General features: G+C 34.9%; 3 protein-coding genes and 1 long non-coding RNA gene across 13 annotated transcripts in view; 2 read left to right on the forward strand and 2 right to left on the reverse strand.

Annotated features, from left to right (window-relative positions):
* Window positions 1-6,985, forward strand: part of LOC145730572 (rho GTPase-activating protein 20-like) — a 198,144-nt gene extending 191,159 nt beyond the window's left edge. For 7 of the 8 annotated variants that reach the window (XM_081981861.1, XM_081981846.1, XM_081981877.1 and 4 more), the window contains 7 exons: window positions 161-367; window positions 1,788-2,157; window positions 2,270-2,423; window positions 2,483-2,691; window positions 2,745-3,194; window positions 3,283-3,511; window positions 6,055-6,985. In XM_081981861.1, the coding sequence (XP_081837987.1) occupies window positions 161-367; window positions 1,788-2,157; window positions 2,270-2,423; window positions 2,483-2,691; window positions 2,745-3,194; window positions 3,283-3,511; window positions 6,055-6,232 (1,797 nt within the window). In that variant the 3' untranslated portion in view covers window positions 6,233-6,985. The remainder of the gene's footprint in view (window positions 1-160; window positions 368-1,787; window positions 2,158-2,269; window positions 2,424-2,482; window positions 2,692-2,744; window positions 3,195-3,282; window positions 3,512-6,054) is intronic. The other variant, XM_081981870.1, reaches the window with a different exon arrangement.
* Window positions 6,986-8,268: 1,283 nt separating this feature from the next.
* On the reverse strand, window positions 8,269-12,706 carry LOC145730682 (protein wntless-like). The gene is made up of 3 exons (XM_081982016.1): window positions 11,708-12,706; window positions 11,433-11,647; window positions 8,269-10,045 (listed from the first exon to the last, which is right to left on the reverse strand). The coding sequence occupies exons 1-3, from the start codon at window positions 11,966-11,968 to the stop codon at window positions 8,890-8,892; spliced, it is 1,632 nt and encodes a 543-aa protein (XP_081838142.1). The 5' UTR covers window positions 11,969-12,706; the 3' UTR covers window positions 8,269-8,889.
* Window positions 12,707-12,865: 159 nt separating this feature from the next.
* Window positions 12,866-14,511, forward strand: LOC145730886 (uncharacterized). Of its 3 annotated transcripts, none has more exons than XR_014178694.1 (3): window positions 12,866-13,327; window positions 13,692-13,825; window positions 13,882-14,511. It is a non-coding gene; the product is annotated as an uncharacterized LOC145730886 (long non-coding RNA). The 3 variants fall into 3 exon arrangements; XR_014178698.1 differs by having other exon boundaries at window positions 12,866-13,133; window positions 13,187-13,825; XR_014178693.1 differs by having other exon boundaries at window positions 12,866-13,825.
* Window positions 14,478-17,169, reverse strand: LOC145730672 (protein wntless-like). The gene is made up of 3 exons (XM_081982004.1): window positions 16,757-17,169; window positions 16,482-16,696; window positions 14,478-15,861 (listed from the first exon to the last, which is right to left on the reverse strand). The coding sequence occupies exons 1-3, from the start codon at window positions 17,015-17,017 to the stop codon at window positions 14,628-14,630; spliced, it is 1,710 nt and encodes a 569-aa protein (XP_081838130.1). The 5' UTR covers window positions 17,018-17,169; the 3' UTR covers window positions 14,478-14,627.
* Window positions 17,170-17,213: the final 44 nt, after the last annotated feature.

Raw genomic sequence — 17,213 nt, forward strand, 5'->3', positions numbered from 1 at the left:
ATCGAGGTGAAATAATGGTACGCCAAGTGCGATTACACCCGTAAAAAAGAACAACAGTAATAATGATCCATGCATATGCAATAATTACATCGACTAATAATAAGGCAAAGCAGTTTTTGCCCAGCAACAGTAAAGTTAATAATTGTCTTATTTTTTCCAGAAGAGTAAGTCCTTCCGTAAAAAATCGCTGGGTGATCTTACCATAATGGACACGAGCGTCCCCTGCAATCGGACCTTCCTCATGGAGGCGCCTTGCGCCATGTCACCAGCTCAAATTCCAATGACGGCCAAGCCTAGGCATTTGTTTCTCTTTTCTGATCTTTTGCTGGTCGCCAAACCTAGATCCGGTGGAAATTTCAAACTGAAGGTAAGCAAGAATCAAATTGTGTCTTTTCATCTTAACTTTTTAGTATTTCCTGCTTTTCTGTGCTGTGTATTTGTTTTTTGTTCACGACCAACTAATATTCAGTGCGTTTACAGAAAATAAATGAGCGTCATTGCCAACCTTTAAATGATATAATTACATCAAAAGTGTTTTAAAAAAGTTGCCAGATATCTTTAAAATTTCCTCAATTTTTTTTTAGGTTTTTTGTAGTTTTGCTTTAATTCTACTTTCTTATTCTTTGCAAATCCTTAAAGTAACGTAACCATCACTTAAAAGTGTATTATTACGTCCACTCAACACATATTTGCTGATCTCACAAAACGAACAGAATTTTGTTCATGGATTTTTAAAACAATTTTAAAATAAGTCACAACCGGAAAAAATCGACACTCATTTACTTAAAATGATTTATGAACTGTATTGCTTTTGAGCGTGTTTTTTTCTTCATATATAGGGCGTCTCTAAAAGGTCTGTACAAGATCCTATATTCCTGACATCAAAATAAGCCGATTCAAAAAAATTTACCTTAGTCCGAAATTGCTCCGTTTGCGAGCTCCAGGTTGGTAAAGTTAAGAAAGAAAAATCCAATTTTTTTAACTTATTGTACATTTGTATTGTACACCCTGTATGTAGTGGTATTTGATAGTTTGCAGCATTTTGACAGCTTCACGACACGTATGACGAAAATCCTGCTCATGGAGCTCTAAAAAACATTTTATGTAAATTTTAACAGATTGTACTAGTTTTAAAAAAGTTTTGTGATTTTATAGCTTCATGGATAAGATTTTTATAGTATTCAAAGTTAGAGACTAAAATATGTTCAAAATAAACAAATACACGTCGCGACTATCCTGTTTCTACTCATGGACCATTAGTATGATTTACAATTTACAACTGTATTAACTTTGTACCGTGAGCAAAGTTACATGCGCAAATTTGCTGCCAAAAAAATTAAAATCATTGTACATGTCAATTTACAAATTCGTTTTCTGAGAGAGTTTTATTGGTTTATTTTGATTTAACGAACTGTCCACTAAATACAAACCTTCTACATTGTGGACCACCTGTTTTATGCTAAGGAGTACGTTAGAACGAAAAGGTCACATTTCAAGCAAAAAAATTCACTCCGTAAGTCCTAGTAAAAATATTTGCTTAAATAAGAAAATTATTTTTATTATGTTGGGAAAGAAACAAGACCTATTTTTAACAGTACCAACATTTAATTGTAGTGATAATGGACAATGGTCGTGGACAAAGTATAGTATTATCTTCGTTTTTTTGCCATTAATCCCACGGGAAACTTGAAACATCCCTTAAAGGGATAATAAAAAACTCGTTAAAAAATATACTAATAGATTGTCATCTTCTGAGTTACTAAATTATAATCAAACTTTTTCTGTAGGAAAGCGTGAGGGTGTCCGAGATGTGGATGGCCCGGTGCGCAGAATCGGAAACTGGTTTTCTACTGGGTTGGCCATCACCCGCCCGCACCTATTTGGTTACCTTTTGTACGCAGGCTGCGCGCGAATCCTGGTGGCGGGAGCTCAGACAGGCGTTGTCTGCGCAGCTGAGGGTGGAACCGCCCATTACGAATATCAAGGTCGTGTACAGAGATCCGTTGAGCGGTACCGAATGCTCCAAGACTTTGGGCGTGGGTCCCGAAACCACGTCGACTGACGTTGCTCGGTTGGCTCTGGACGAGTCCAGGACTTGTGATACTTCGTACACTCTGTATACTCGCGACAGAGATAATGGACCTTGTCCTTTAATCGGTACGTATGTTTTTTACTGGCCCCATCCAACAAACTAAAATAGTATAGAGTATCAAAAACAAGAAGACTCAGACAAATTATAATTTCTTAACAAACATTATATGTTTTTTAGGGTGTGAAAGACCTCACGCAATTCAACTGGCAAGACTGAGGCAATCCTTGTGCGCAGAAGAAGGTTTTGATTTGACTCATTGTAACAAGAGCAGAATACCTTGCGATGTGGTGTTTGAATTGAGGCCTACGGTGAACAAACCGAGTCCTAGAAAGTAAGTTGAATCAAATAAAATTGGTGTCCCAGAGAATTTATATTAAAATTTCTTTATAGGACTCCACTGAAATTATTCAGAAAATCAAGTACCGGTCGTATATTTGGAGTAGCCTTAGCTAGACTGTGCCCTAACAACACGTTACCTCCAGTAATCATGACTTGCTTAAGGACATTGTTCCAGCAAGGACCCCAAACCCAAGGTATTTTCAGGCGGTGCGCTTCCGCCAGGGCTCTAAGAGAACTGAAGGAAAAAATTGATGCGCAAGGTAATAACACTAGGTAGTAATTAGTACATTTCCTAACTGGATTTCCGTTTCAGGTGCCACTATATGCGAAGAAATCGCTTCAACCCCTCCACTTTTGTTGGGTGGACTCATGAAAGACTTTCTGCGCAGTTTGCCTGAACCGTTGCTAGCCGGGAACCCACAAGAATGGTTGAACGCTGCCACGAGCGGTCGATTAGACCTTCTGAGACGGTTGTTGGGCAACATGCCCAGAGAGAATCACACTTTGCTCAGATACGTGGTGTGCGTGTTGCATAACGTGGCCAAAAAGTCCCGATTCAATCTCATGTCGGCGGCGAATTTGGGCGTTTGCGTCGGTCCCAGTATGTTGTGGGAGTCTGCACAGAATGCACCATTGAGAACGTTACCCACTTTGATCGAAATGCTAATCAACAATTGTCAGGCGTTGTTTGGGTCTCAGGTGGTGACGTTACTAGGGGAAGCGGGAAGCGACAGTGGGGCTGAGGAGTCTGACAGCTTACATTGTAAGTAAATGACATGTGTATGATTTAAAAAATTATTGTTATTTGGACGCATTTTTGGAAAAGACTATAATATGATGAATATTTTTAGCCTTAGGTCTATCGCTGGACTCAGCGGAATTGAGCAAGGATCAGAAGTCGCTCAGTCGCGATTCGGGACTGACATTATCGGAAGATGATCGCGAAAGTCCCGGCCTCAATTACCACACGGCCACATTCCATCGATCGGATTGGGCCAGACAGGCGGCCAGGATGAGGTCGTTGGACAACACCGCCGCCTGGATTGAAGAAGATGAAGCGTTTTGCGCGTCGAACGAAAGGTGAGTAACTTTATAGTTGATTAGATGTAAAAGTGTCCGAAAGAAAAGAAAGTAAGAACACTAACAAAAGTTAAACAAAATTGGTATGACATCACGTCAGTTTGGAAGGCTCGTATAAAAACAACAAAAAAAAACATTATTTGCATTATTTGGCCTCATTAAGAGATGCAGAGGTCATTGGGATTTCAAAACTTGAAAAGCAGTAAAAAAGTTCTTTTTTACTAAAATATTTATAAAAATTTTGAAGAAATTGTATTTTATGAAACTGGTTTTTGGATATTGTTCACTTAGGAAAACAAAGATTATTAACCAAATCAGTATAATTTTGTATTTTTTTATTAGACTTATCTCTCAGCTTTCATATAATATTAAATAAAACAGTCAACAAGATCCATTTTTGCTATATTTGTTGACTGCATTCTTAATGATTAGGAATACTACTACTTACTACTTACTACAACCTCATTAAAATTTTTAGTGAAGATATTTTTTTCTTTTCATCTATTATTTCAACGTTTTCTCCTACTTTGACTACGATTTCAAACCGTGAAAATTAAAAACTCTTGAGGCTGTATTTTAGCATCAAAAACGATTGAACAAATTGCCAAATAGGTGTACAGATGCACTGAATTTGCGCTGAAGAAATTAGGGTAGGTACTTTTTGGACTATCTTTTGATTGAAAATTGAACATTCAATTTTCGAGACAACATCTGAATTAAGCGTGACTTAACTTCTAAAACGACATCTATCTCATTTTTGTTCAAACTTGTATACTTAGGAAATAAACCTTTATACAGAGGGTGGTCCAGTTTTAAATGTGAATAATTCACCATTCGATAGCCCATCAAAAAATAAGTTAACATACATTATGTCATTTTCCTGAAAAATGCTTCCCAAGGAAAATAGAGTCCAAAAGTTCAGTTTAAAAAATCGGTTTCTTGTCATAACTGTCAGACCGCTGGATCAATTTTAATCAAATTTGGGACAATCCATTTACTGGTTCAATTTGACAAAATAAGTATCTCTTATAAAATTCTGATTTGAAACTTCGTTTACGAGATAATTGAGTTATTACGTCCAAAGACCCAAAACCAACCCAACCCAACTTAAAAATCGTCTTGAAAACGGTGAAAATCGACTTAAGAGTCTTAAAAAATGTCTTGATAACCAGTTTTCTTAGTTTCCAGGCAAATTGAAAGACTTTAGTATTGAAAATTGACTTAGAAACCAGTAAATTTACTTTGAAACGGTGAAAATTGACTTGAGAGGCTTAAAAACTGTCTTTCAGTCAGGCTTGGACACCAAAAAGACTCTGAACCAATGAAAACTGACACCAAAAGCTTAAAATTTGCATTGGAAGTAAGTTTTCATAATTTGAAAATACATTTCAATATTATAGTCTTGAAAATAGTCTTCTAAATACAGGATATTGACATTAGATTCATAAAAATTGACTTGAAGACTAACTTTTCAAGTTTTTTTACTTTGCTTTTCATTTTCTTATAACTGGACTATTTTTAGGGCTTTAAAACTGCTTTCAGCTTAGAAAATCGAGTTTTAGGGTTATCTTCACCAAGTTTTTAACATAACAGACTTAAAAACTATTGTCCATCGGCTTAAACATGTAATTTCACGGTTTCTTTGTTAAGTTAAATGGACCTCTAGACGCTTTACTGTGCTTTAAGACTGAAAAATCGGATTTTAAACCATTTTTTACAGTAAAAGTTAAGTTTGACTGTTTTTTGACTATTTCCAGTGTCAAAAATTAATTCGTAAACCTCACAGATTTAAACCATTTTAGAGTAAAAAATACAATAACCCAAGTAGACATTTTTGTCAATTTTGAATAATATCCAGTGAACGAAGAAAATAAAGACTATCCCCCTATATTGACGCATCTAAACAATTTTGAAGAATGTCATTCACATCATATAAACGAGTACTCATTTCATAATTGCTTGTTCCAAATTTGATCAAAATTGGTCAAACGGTCTGACAGTTGTAGCAAAAAAACGATTTTTTAAACTGAAATTTGGAAATCTGTTTCTTCCTTAGGAAGCGTTCTTCAGCAAAATGACATAATGCATGTCAACTTATTTTTTGATAGGCTATCGATTGGTGAATTATTGACATTTAAAACTGGACCACCCTGTATATTATATGTCTCAATCTAACCAACAAATTAACTAAAACTTAATTAATATCGTTTTTTTGTACGACTTGTCTAATTTTGAGTAATTACAGCACCTGTTTTGAAAGTGGGAAAGACTAGTTACTGTCCAGTTTTTGGTTGCTAGGGCTAACTAATAATTTGTTAGAATATTTTAATTTTATTTAATAAATGAGGATGATTTTGCTGAAGTCGTACAAAAAATAGTGTAAGCATCACAAAACAGTAACAGCTTTACTTATCTCAGACAAATTAGACTACTAGAAACTTTGTCATCCTTCGCAGTAAAGCTTACTTACTGTTCTTGATACTTAATATACTATATTAAAACTGTTTCATACAAATAATTTAACATCTAAAAATTGTTAACAGGAAAATTAATTACAGTTTGTGTTCGCCGCCTATACCGCCCAGGAGGCCGCCACCGTTAAAACATTTGCCGCCCGTACACATCCCGCCCATGTACAGGCCGCCTCCACCGCCGCCACCAATGTACGCTACTGCTCGGTTACTGTTGGTGACGGACGCTGAGAGTGAAAGTTACGTCTAATTTTCCTCTTCAACCACACGTTGCCACATTTATGGTAGTAAATTATTATTGGTTACCCCTAGCAGAACGTTTTTTTTTTTTTCGATAAAATCGCCTAGCAAAAATTCTGAAATTCAGGATTTGATCCTAAAGCGATCGACAAATATTGTACTTAGAATTTGTTTGCCTGACATTTAGGCGTGTTTACATTTAGATTTAAGACGATTGTTGGCCATATACTTTTGTTAATCAGTTTAAATGTGTGACGGTGCTGTAATTTTCAATTTTGGAGATGTCTTTTCATTTTCTTTTTGGAAGAGAAACAAGACATTTCTAAACTTGGCGTTATAATAAAAATTGTAATTTTTCTATTTTGTAATGTTTATGTATCTATTATAAGACAGCAGAAAACTTACGGACAGACAGTTTAACAGTATCTCTAAACGTTTTGATTTATAGAAACACAAATTTCCATAGTGCCAAATAGTTATTGTTGTTGTTAGGAGTATATTTACTTGTTAAAATAAAATAGATATTAATTATTGTAAATTTGTTCAGAGAAAGCGAATGTAAAAATGTAGATTAATAAGGTAAATAAAAATGTATTAGACAGGAGAATTATTATTAGTTGTTAACAGAAATCTGCCATGTCTTGTTAGGTTTAAGATTTATTTTTTGTACGGCTATTCTAACTTGCAATTTGTGCGTACCATTGATTGTAACGTTACTGATATAGGAAGAAAATATAAAATACATATTTGATATTCTTTTAAACTGGACTTTTTTATTCCTGGTTTCATTTTGATTTATTTAAGAGCTTCAAGATACATTTGTGTAACCCTCAGTTTTAATTTTATTTGTTTCTCTGCGATTCAATTGTGAAATTTTTATAGTTGAAAAGCTCATCTTTAGTTGACAATTTGTATATAATTTTTTTTTACAAAGTGAAAATTATTTTTGTGATTAGTGAAAATAAAACTAATATTAAACAATTTTTTCGACGACTGACTTTGAAAGTACCTCATGTACGTTTCCATTTCAAAGCAGAAAGTGGTTATACTCCGCACGTGCACAGAAAGTGAATCATTTTCTGCTCTAGAGCATTTTCGCTTTCTACTAACAATCTACTCACCAACTTTTTCGGCGTTTTCATAACAACGCTTGACATACCTGCTTGAAACAAATGGTGACAATGAGTTCGAGCTACGAAAACCCCACAGCAGTCGTCGAAAAAATATCGTCTATATTTCGAGCCGAAAGTACTTTTGCCGCTTTTACATAATTGCAGAGTTCGGCTTCGCCTCAAGCTGCAATTTTCATGTGCAAGCGGCAAATATATACTTTCCGCTCTTAATATAGAATATACTCTATTGGTGTAAAAATGGTATTTCTATAGAATTTACTGGAAAGAAGAAAAAGCGCCAAAATTAAATAACAAAATTGTTGCACCAACGATGATATTTTTGTCATTATTCAACCAGATTAAAAGATGAATTGAAGAGAAAGAAGCCATTAAATTTAAAAAACACAGTTACGCCAGTAAGTCCATCCGATTAAAAGAAAAAAAATTGAAAAGACTTCATAACTACCAGATATAACTTTTGCGCCAAAAATGGTATTTCTACCAGAAGAATTGAAAAAAGAGAAGAAGTGAATGGAAAGCCACTAAATTTAAAAAACAGACATAAAAAGTGAGAAGATCATTCGTTTAAAAGAACAAGAATTGAACAGAAAGAAGAAAATGCACAAAAACTAGAGAATATAGTTTTTGCACGAGACATAGTGTTCCTTTAGGTCAAAAGAGAAACGACGAAAGACACTAAATTTAAAACACAAATATAAAAGGCGAAAATATTATCTGATTAAAAGAAGAATTGAAAAGACAAAAGAAATTAAAGAATAAAATGTTTGTACCAAAAATCACTAAAACTGTAAATTTAATCGTTGATATACTTTTCGCGCCAAAAATGGTCATATTTCTACCAAATGCTTCGCTTTTTCCTATAATTTGAAAAAGAAAGAAAAAAAAGGGACAAATTTGTGGATAAAACTATAACTTCTGTTTATGTATAAGAGTATATATTACACAAATTGCATGGTTATTGCTCAAAGAGTTATAATACTATCAAACTACACATAATATTGCTTAATAAACTGGATTTATAAGCTCTGTTGCTCCCCTTGTTCGTCCTGTTTTACCGAGACGAGAAATTAACCCTTGGGAATAGCATGAAAAAGCAGAATTGCAAACAACGTGAACAACAGAGTTTGTAAATTAGCTAAAGATAAAAGATACATCACAAAATTAAAATAATACTGAAAATAGTTGATGGCAAAGGTTACTAAATTCCTAAGTTTTGAAACGTACAAATACATATAAAAATATCCACTAAAACTACTCATGTATAAATATTTTGATATAGAGAGTTTCAAGCGTACGTCAATAAGGGGAAATACGCAAAAATGTTTATTTTCATAATGATCACTAGAGCTCAATAAAAAAATAATAAAAAGTTAAGTACAAAAATTTAATTTTAATACAAATAATCATCGTTTAGGGTAAAAATAAGCCAGTACTTCAAAGTAACCAGATTCTATAGAATCATGTTAAAAAAATTGGAAGAACAGATCAGTTTATATCAAAATGGCAAGAATTTGAAAAAAATTATCAAGTTTCCTTAGTCAATGTTAGCTTTAGCAACAAATGAAGTCAAAGAAGAAATTTCATTCGGTGTAACAGCCTCGCTAGACAACCTGCTAAATTCTACTTCTTCTCCTTCAGTGCAAGTAGGCTCAGAGGGCCACTTTTTATGGCTGGGAGCATACAACATCAACAAAGCTAACGTATAAACATTCCACATTCCATAAACTCCAGTATGAATGACAGATGTCCAAGCAACATCTAAAGAATCATCGTAATTATACTCCCCTTGACGGTATTGACTAAAAAGGAACGACCCTACCGTAATTGCTGCACAAACCAAAGTGGCACCCATCAGAAACATAAATCGATACATAATGCCTTCATAGTGTAAACGTCTAGCTTGAGTCATGCTGGGCAATACTGAACGTTTAATACCGATATTTTTAAATACTCTCCAAATCATGTAGCACAAAAACAAAAAGTAAATTCCAGCACAAAGGCCCGCGCAAATAACGAAGGTTAGAGCTAAATTGGTACCCAAAGGAGTAATCCATATAGAGGAAAACGGATTAACCAAATGTACTCCTCTCTCACACAAATCAAAAATGAGTAAGGAAACACACCCAACTGCTATAGAGCTCAAATGCTTCCAATACTTTTTCAAGCTGTTTCTATCTCCGCATTCTTGAATCAACATATGCTCACCAGTAAATACTAACCAGAATGACAACAAGCTGGCGTAGAAAATTCCCTGTCTTATATCACTAAGCAGCAACATGTAGGGCATATCGATAAATAAAGTTAGATACTCAAGTGGGATATTCAAAAATGCCAGTGAAGCACCTAAATAGATTAGCATGTACTCTAGCAAAGCTGGCGTCCGAGCTAAAATATGCACTCTATTCCAAAACCAATACATAGTGCCTAGAATAAGTGGAAAAAATACTGTTTTTAAACTAACAAATACTTTAGTAAAACCGCCGTTCATGTGAATCAAATGCAAAGATATGTCGCCGATTTTTCCAATTTGGGTGTTAATCTCTTGTTTTGCGTTGTAGGGAAGCCTGAGATTTAACAAGTAATAGTCATGATACAATGATCCTAACTCAAATAACGGGACCATAGTACAACTATATGGGTAGTCTTCCTTGTTCTGCTCACTTGGATATTCGAAAATGCAGTCCATGTATCTGAAAAAAGTATATTATTCTTTTATGAGGGCCATAAATTAGGCAGTGTGACATTTACACCATAAAAGTTATGGCCATAAAGGAAGAGTAAGATATTATTTTGTTGGAAAACAAAGAAAATATACAGTGCAAAGTGAAAGTTTAAAATGGTTTTTTGTCACTAAAATGGTACACAATAATAATTATTTCTTAAGCTGATCCTGAGATTATAGTGGCCAGAAATCAAAAACTTAAGCCATTTAGCTTCCTTCTCATACCCACATGTAGGAATATAAACTTCCTTATCGATTAAGTCAGTTTTATACCACCAAATTAAAAAATCTAAATTTATTTAAATTACATGTAAAACTAAATTATAAAAATAGTGATGTTAATTTAGAAAATTGAGGAATTTTATTTCCGCCCTTCATTTCTATTTACCTAAATACTGTCACTTTTATGAACCAAATTATACCCTTTTTTAATAACCATGATAAAAAAAATTACACTTAGCACTGCACTTAGATGAAGACAAAACATGGAAGAATAACAAACAGGAAAGGAATGCCACAAGAAATGAGGGAAACACAGAAACAATTAAAGTTTTCCAGTTCAAATAGTTTGAGAGAAGTGACAGTGAACTACAACGAAAAGTGATGAAAAGGTTTATGAATGCCCCTAAATTTATTTTTTTCCAAAGTTAAAAATTGGTAAACTTAAATGTCAAGATGGTTATTATTTTGGACTTGATTCCAAACCAGAATCTTTAAAGATTGGTGTCACATGTGTCTTCTGCAAATTATTCTAACATTATGAATCCATTAAAATTCTGTTAAAAATATAAGACATCAGCCAATGAATAATTTCTATTTGTTGATTTCTTTAATTCTTAGTCAGGGACAGGGGACAGTTGATAGTTGTCATTAACATCATCTGCCAAATAGACTGACAACACTGTGGCTGGGGTAAGGACAGAATTTTGAATGCATATGGTGCATATTCATGTAAATTTGCTGCCAAGGAATGTACTAGGACTAGGTGTTTGACCATCCCTAATTTGAAGTCAAAATGGATCTTAACTTTCTAAAGAAACTGCCCACAAAGTGACATCACTGCCAATTTCAAATGAGACCACCACTCAGATAGTTATAGACAGTGACCCAAAATGAGCTATAAGTCATATAAAATATAGAATTGTGTGTTAGTGAACAAATCTTTAAAACTGTCAGTTTCCTGGATATCAATAAGGTGTACAAGCAGTCTTAAATTTGTTTGATTTACTAGAAACAATTCTGAATTATATCACCAAACAATATCTCAGCTACTCAGCAACAGCATTTAGGCTTGTCTCACTAGTGTAAGACCTTTTCTATAACACTACCTTTTCCAATAATTAAAAATTCATTACCTTTTTGTAACTGCCTCCTTATATAGTATCCAATCACCTTTTTTTTGGTCTATTTTGTCACTGTAAGCTAAACGTGCATCTAAAGTCAATTCCATCATTAAATTGACCAGCTTTTGTCCTTTCTTGTAAACCATGTCAATTTCAAGCACCCCCACAAGACTCTGTTGCCAGCGTGAAAAGTCATGACCCCCGTTCGGCATTTCTACTACAAAAACCTGGATAGAATAGAAAGGGATAATAAAGTTTTGCTTGGTTGGTAAAGTTCAACTACCTACCAAATCTTCTGCATTTATATTACTACTTGAATTAATTTGAAGCAAATCAATTTTTGAGGAACAGTTTCGAGGAAACAATTGGGGCTTCGGTTTGTTTTTCGGGGTATGGTCCAGGCAAACAGTAGCCAAAATTTGTTGAGTACTGCCAGGGCTGGGACATATTAGTCCAACAAGGAAACAGGTTAACTGGCTCAAGAGCAAAATCGTCACTAAAACACTCAATTTTCTTCCGCTGAGATTTTCTAAAATTGTTCCCGGCATCTTGAACTGTATTATGACCTTCGCTAAGCAAAGTTGGTTTAGTTAAAGCGGCGAATACTTAGCATAAACATTTCCTGTCGGCCATTAACCAAACAAACAAATAAACAAAACAAACAAAAGTCCGGTCAAAATGACATCAAACTGACCATTGACGCTGATGACAGCTGACGGGTGACAGTGATAGACCGACAGTCTGACAGACACTTTTAATGTGATCTGTGGTCGACTGAACGAGTGCAGTCACCGCCCTCTGTACAAGAAAGCCAAGAAGGTGCATGCCAAAAATTCCAATATGGCCGAAATATGGGATTGACAGTTTGCATTTGTTTGTATTGTGGAAATTGAGTTTTTGGATGATTAAATTAATTTTTAAAGTTTAAAGTCAAGACTTGGGATTACTTGCCAAAGTAATTTTTGTTTGCTATTATATATTGTTGTTTATATGTTTGTTGTTCTAGTGAAAGTGTAGTTTGTGTTCATTTTATTGTGTTATCACTATTGTTATTGTTCCTTCATTGTTCTATAATTTGTTGTTGGTTTTTTAACTTAAATTCTATTGCCTCTACAATATGCCGTCACACTTGTTGTTTGCCAAATTGTAAAAGCAATTTGGAGAAAGGCCCAAAAGTGTCCTTTCCTTTCCAAAAGACCCTGCTCGAACCCAACAGTGGTTGAAAGCTTTGAACTGGAATGATTTTACTCCAACACAATACTCAGTGGTAAGTACAATATGCTTTCTCATTCAGTAAACTTATTGCCTCTTACATACATAAGTGAGTTACATTTTGAGGCCGCCTGCATTTTGAGAGCAACAAAGGTTTACTCTGAAGAAACAGGACAGCTTTTAGAAGTTTCATTGGCACATTTACATTTTAAAAGAAAGGTCTTGGTAATAATATAAAACCCATTTACCAGTTTTGCTTACCTAGATTCAAGGATTTCCAAATTTTCTTTGATTGAGCAGATTTTACATTAGTTTGTTGTACTTTCCAAGACAAAGGGTTCTAACCAAACTTGCTTTGGCTGGACTTTATTGGATATAAAAAGCCATATCTATACATATCTGGATCAGGAATGAAGCGTTCTTTGATTTTTCACTCACAACTTCTAATCAACTACACGAAAAAATAAAAAAAAAAACATATTTTCTACTGCATCTCCATAGGTTTGTGTACAAAAAAAAAACCGCTAACGCCGCCATTAAAAGTGACATTCTAGGCTTTCTTGTACAGAGGGCGGTGGTGCAGTGCGAGTGGCTGTCAGTGACCATTGTAACTTGTAACCAAAACCAGAACCACCTAATATCTGTGGCATAGAGACAAATCCGTTTTGGTCGCTTAATGCACAAACGGGGTATAGGTAGGGTTACCCCAAGGATATTAAACAGTCAAGGATTGCTCGATCGGCCGATTTTGTTTCCCGGCGGCGAATGAATTCTGACGTCACAGTGGGCCTTCGGGTGCACAATACGCTAAATATTCGCCCGAGATGCTATGTACGAGATCATATTCGTGAATGATCGACTGCAATCGCGCATCGCGCAAAACAATCGCGCGAACGCGAGAGACCCATGGTGACGTAAAAATCGTCACCGGCCCGAGCCGATACCGGCAAGATTGCGCTTATGGGATTAAGCACTCCTTTACTGTTAACCTCCTTGGGGTTACCCCATGATATTATTCTAGTTTTGAATACATAATATCATCCATTACGTAAACGTCAGTAATGAGTCATTACTTGCGGGTACAGTGGCAGTGGCTCTTTACGGGTTCAGTCCCATGATTCCCAGGCAATACCGATTTATAGCGGGAAAGAAAGTAAAATGGAGTGACGTAACTGTAATAAAAACAATCATTTGTAAGTCCAAAGTGTTATTCCTAAAGCTTCATTTAACTTTCCTATTAAATTGTTAGGTCATCTAAATACTCGACAATTTTCTTTGATTTTTGCAATAGCCGCTAAATGGTCTGGAGTACCAAACCGAAGAATACCAGGTAACGGCGATTGTCATGTTGACAGCAGATGATATGTCGCGAATGAATGAGCAATGTTGTCGCATCTTTTGGCGACATCTAATATGGACAATCACGTGACAACATAAATACAGGAGTGGGCATAAGTCACCTGGCAGCCTTGAAAACAGTTCATGCGTCAGACCCACCACTCTCGCTTTTTTCGTTTCCGTTTTATAAAATTTCTTGAATTTTTGCATACAGGGGTGGGCATAAGTCACCTGGCAAATTTGCAAAAATTCAAGAAATTTTATAAAACGGAAACACAAGTTTAAGAAACGTTCGTTCGGGTCGGACGCATGTACTGTTTTCAAGGCTGCCAGGTGATTTATGCCCACCCCTGTAGACTTTATTAATATTTTTTTTTGCAATTTTTTAAATTTTAGAATATAAATTATAATTTATAGGTACTAAACTAATACTTAAAGTAACCTTTAAGTTAGAATTGACCAACAATTATTAAAGGAAACTAGTTAGTAAACATATTATAACTGTTGAAAACACCTATAAATATATTCTTTGAACATAAAACTTTTATAACATTTCTTTGGCACCCAGAATCACACTTAAACTGCACATACGCAGTATCAGCAATTTAACCAATTTCACAGCCACACAATAGTATCTCAATACATAAGGTATTTAGATTAATACTCAGAGGCGCCATGCACTCTTTTTTCTGGCAATGGCAAATAGATGCCATTGCTAGATAGTTTCTGGCCATTGTCAACAACATTACTATGTACCGGGTGATCACCTAAGATAGGACGTCGGTTGTATTTAGAAAGTAAATATGATTTGAAAAAGAGGTTTGAACCCATTTCTCCTTCAGTGCAAGTAAGCTCGGACCACGTTTTATAACTGGGAGCATACAACATCAACAAAGCTAACGTATAAACATTCCACATACCATAAACTCCAGTATGAATAAGAGAGGTCCCCGTCTCCGTCAGGGGAGTATTATTATACTCCCCTTGACGGTACTGACTGAAAAAGAACGACACTACCGTAATTGCTGCACAAACGAAAGTGGCACCCATCAAAAGCCTAAATCGATACATAATGCCTTCATAGTGTAAACGCTCAGTCTGAGTCATGCTTTCCAATATTGAACGTTTAATACCGATATTTTTAAATACTTTCCAAATCATGTTACACAAAAACAAAAAGTAAGTTCCAGCACAAAGGCCCGTGCAAATAACGAAGCTTAGAGCTAAATTGGTACCTAAAGGAGTAATCCATATAGAGTAAAACGGATTAACCAAATGTACTCCTCTCTCCCACAAATCAAAAATAAGTAAAGAAACACAGCCAACTGCTATAGAGCTCAACTGCTTCCAATACTTTTTCAAGCTGTTTCTATCTTCACATTCTTGAATCAACAAATTATGCTCACCAGTGAATACTAACCAGAATGAGAACAAGATGGCATAGAAAATTCCTTGCCTTATATCACTAAGCAGCAACATGTAGGGAATATCAATAAACAAAGTTAGATACTCAAGTGGGATATTCAAAAAAGCCAGTGAAGCACCTAAATAGATTAACATGCACTCTAGCAAAGCTGGCGTCCGAGCTAAACTATGCACTCTATTCCAAAACCAATACATAGTGCCTAGAATAAGTGGAAAAAATACTGTTTTTAAACTAACAAATACTTTAGTAAAACCGCCGTTCATGTGAATCAAACGCAAAGATATGTCGCCGATTTTTCCAATTTGGGTGTTAATCTCTTGTTTTGCCTCGTAAGGAAGCCTGAGATTTAACAAGTAATAGTCATGATACAGTGATCCTAACTCAAATAACGGGACCATAGTACAACTATATGGGTAGTCTTCCTTGTTCTGCTCACTTGAATATTCGAAAATGCAGTCCATGTATCTGAAAAATTACTAAGTGTGAAAGTGTGTGAAGTAAAAATTCAAAGTGATGTTTTTGTCAGTAAAATGGTACCCAAAAATAATTATTTATTAATCTGATACTGGAATGATCATGCCCAGAAACTAAAAAATTCAGCCATTTAGTAGTTATCCTTATCATACAAAATAAGATAGATACAGCATAATTTTTGGCAATTTTTAACAGACTGTATCTCCAAAATGCCGAATTTAATGAATAAAAAAAGTTTTAAAAAGCAGTTTTTTTGTAGAATTAGATCCAGGAATTAATTTTGACTTACAGTGATCTCACAAAAAATAATTACAGAAATTATTTTTGAAAGAAAAATTTGCAAAAATGTCTGTGTCACACCCCTATGTCAAGATGATCATAATTTATGATAGTCATACCTATACTATTCATTTGGGTACAAATAATTAATAGTATTGTTATTTAGTGCTAATAGCTAACTAAAATTTTAAACTATGCCAATTCTCTGGATATGATTCAGTAGTACAAGCTGTCTTTAATTTGTTAATCATCAATATTTAATAGAAAGGTTCTTAAATTATATCATCAAACAATCATCAATATCACTACAACAATATTTAAAAAATCATTACCTTTTTGTAACTGCCTCCTTATATAGTATCCAATCACCTCTTCCTTGGTCTGTTTTGTCACTGTAAGCTAAACGTGCATCTAAAGTCAATTCCATCATTAAATTGACCAGCTTTTGTCCTTTCTTGTAAACCATGTGAATTTCAAGCACCCCCACAAGACTCTGTTGCCAGCGTGAAAAGTCATGACCCCCGTTCGGCATTTCTACTACGAAAACCTGGATAGAATCGAAAGGGATAATAAAGTTTTGCTTGGTTGGTAAAGTTCAGCTACCTACCACATCTTCTGCCTTTATATTACTATTTGAATTAATTTGAAGCAAATCAATTTTTGAGGCACAGTTTCGAAAAAACAATTGGGGCTTCAGCTTGTTTTTAGGGGTATGGTCCAGGCAAACAGTAGCCAAAATTTGTTGAGTACTGCCAGGGCAGGGACATATTAGTCCAACCAGAAAACAGGTTAACTGGCTCAAGAGCAAAATCGTCACTAAAACACTCAATTTTCTTCCGCTAAGATTTTCTAAAATTGTTCTCGGCATCTTAAACTGTATTATAACTTTTGCTAAGCAAAGTTGGTTTAGTTAAAGCGGCGAATACTTAGCATAAACATTTCCTGTGGCCACTAACCAAACCAAAATAAACAAATTCAATAATTCAAATAGTTAAAAAAACAAACAAAACTCCAAAAAAAATTACTGATCAGTGACGTTGATGACAGTAACAGACTGACAGCAC

This window comes from Ips typographus, linkage group LG1, assembly GCF_016097725.1.
Source record: "Ips typographus isolate SLU linkage group LG1, UJ_Ityp_2.0, whole genome shotgun sequence".
In the NCBI taxonomy this organism is placed as follows: Eukaryota; Metazoa; Arthropoda; class Insecta; order Coleoptera; family Curculionidae; genus Ips; species Ips typographus.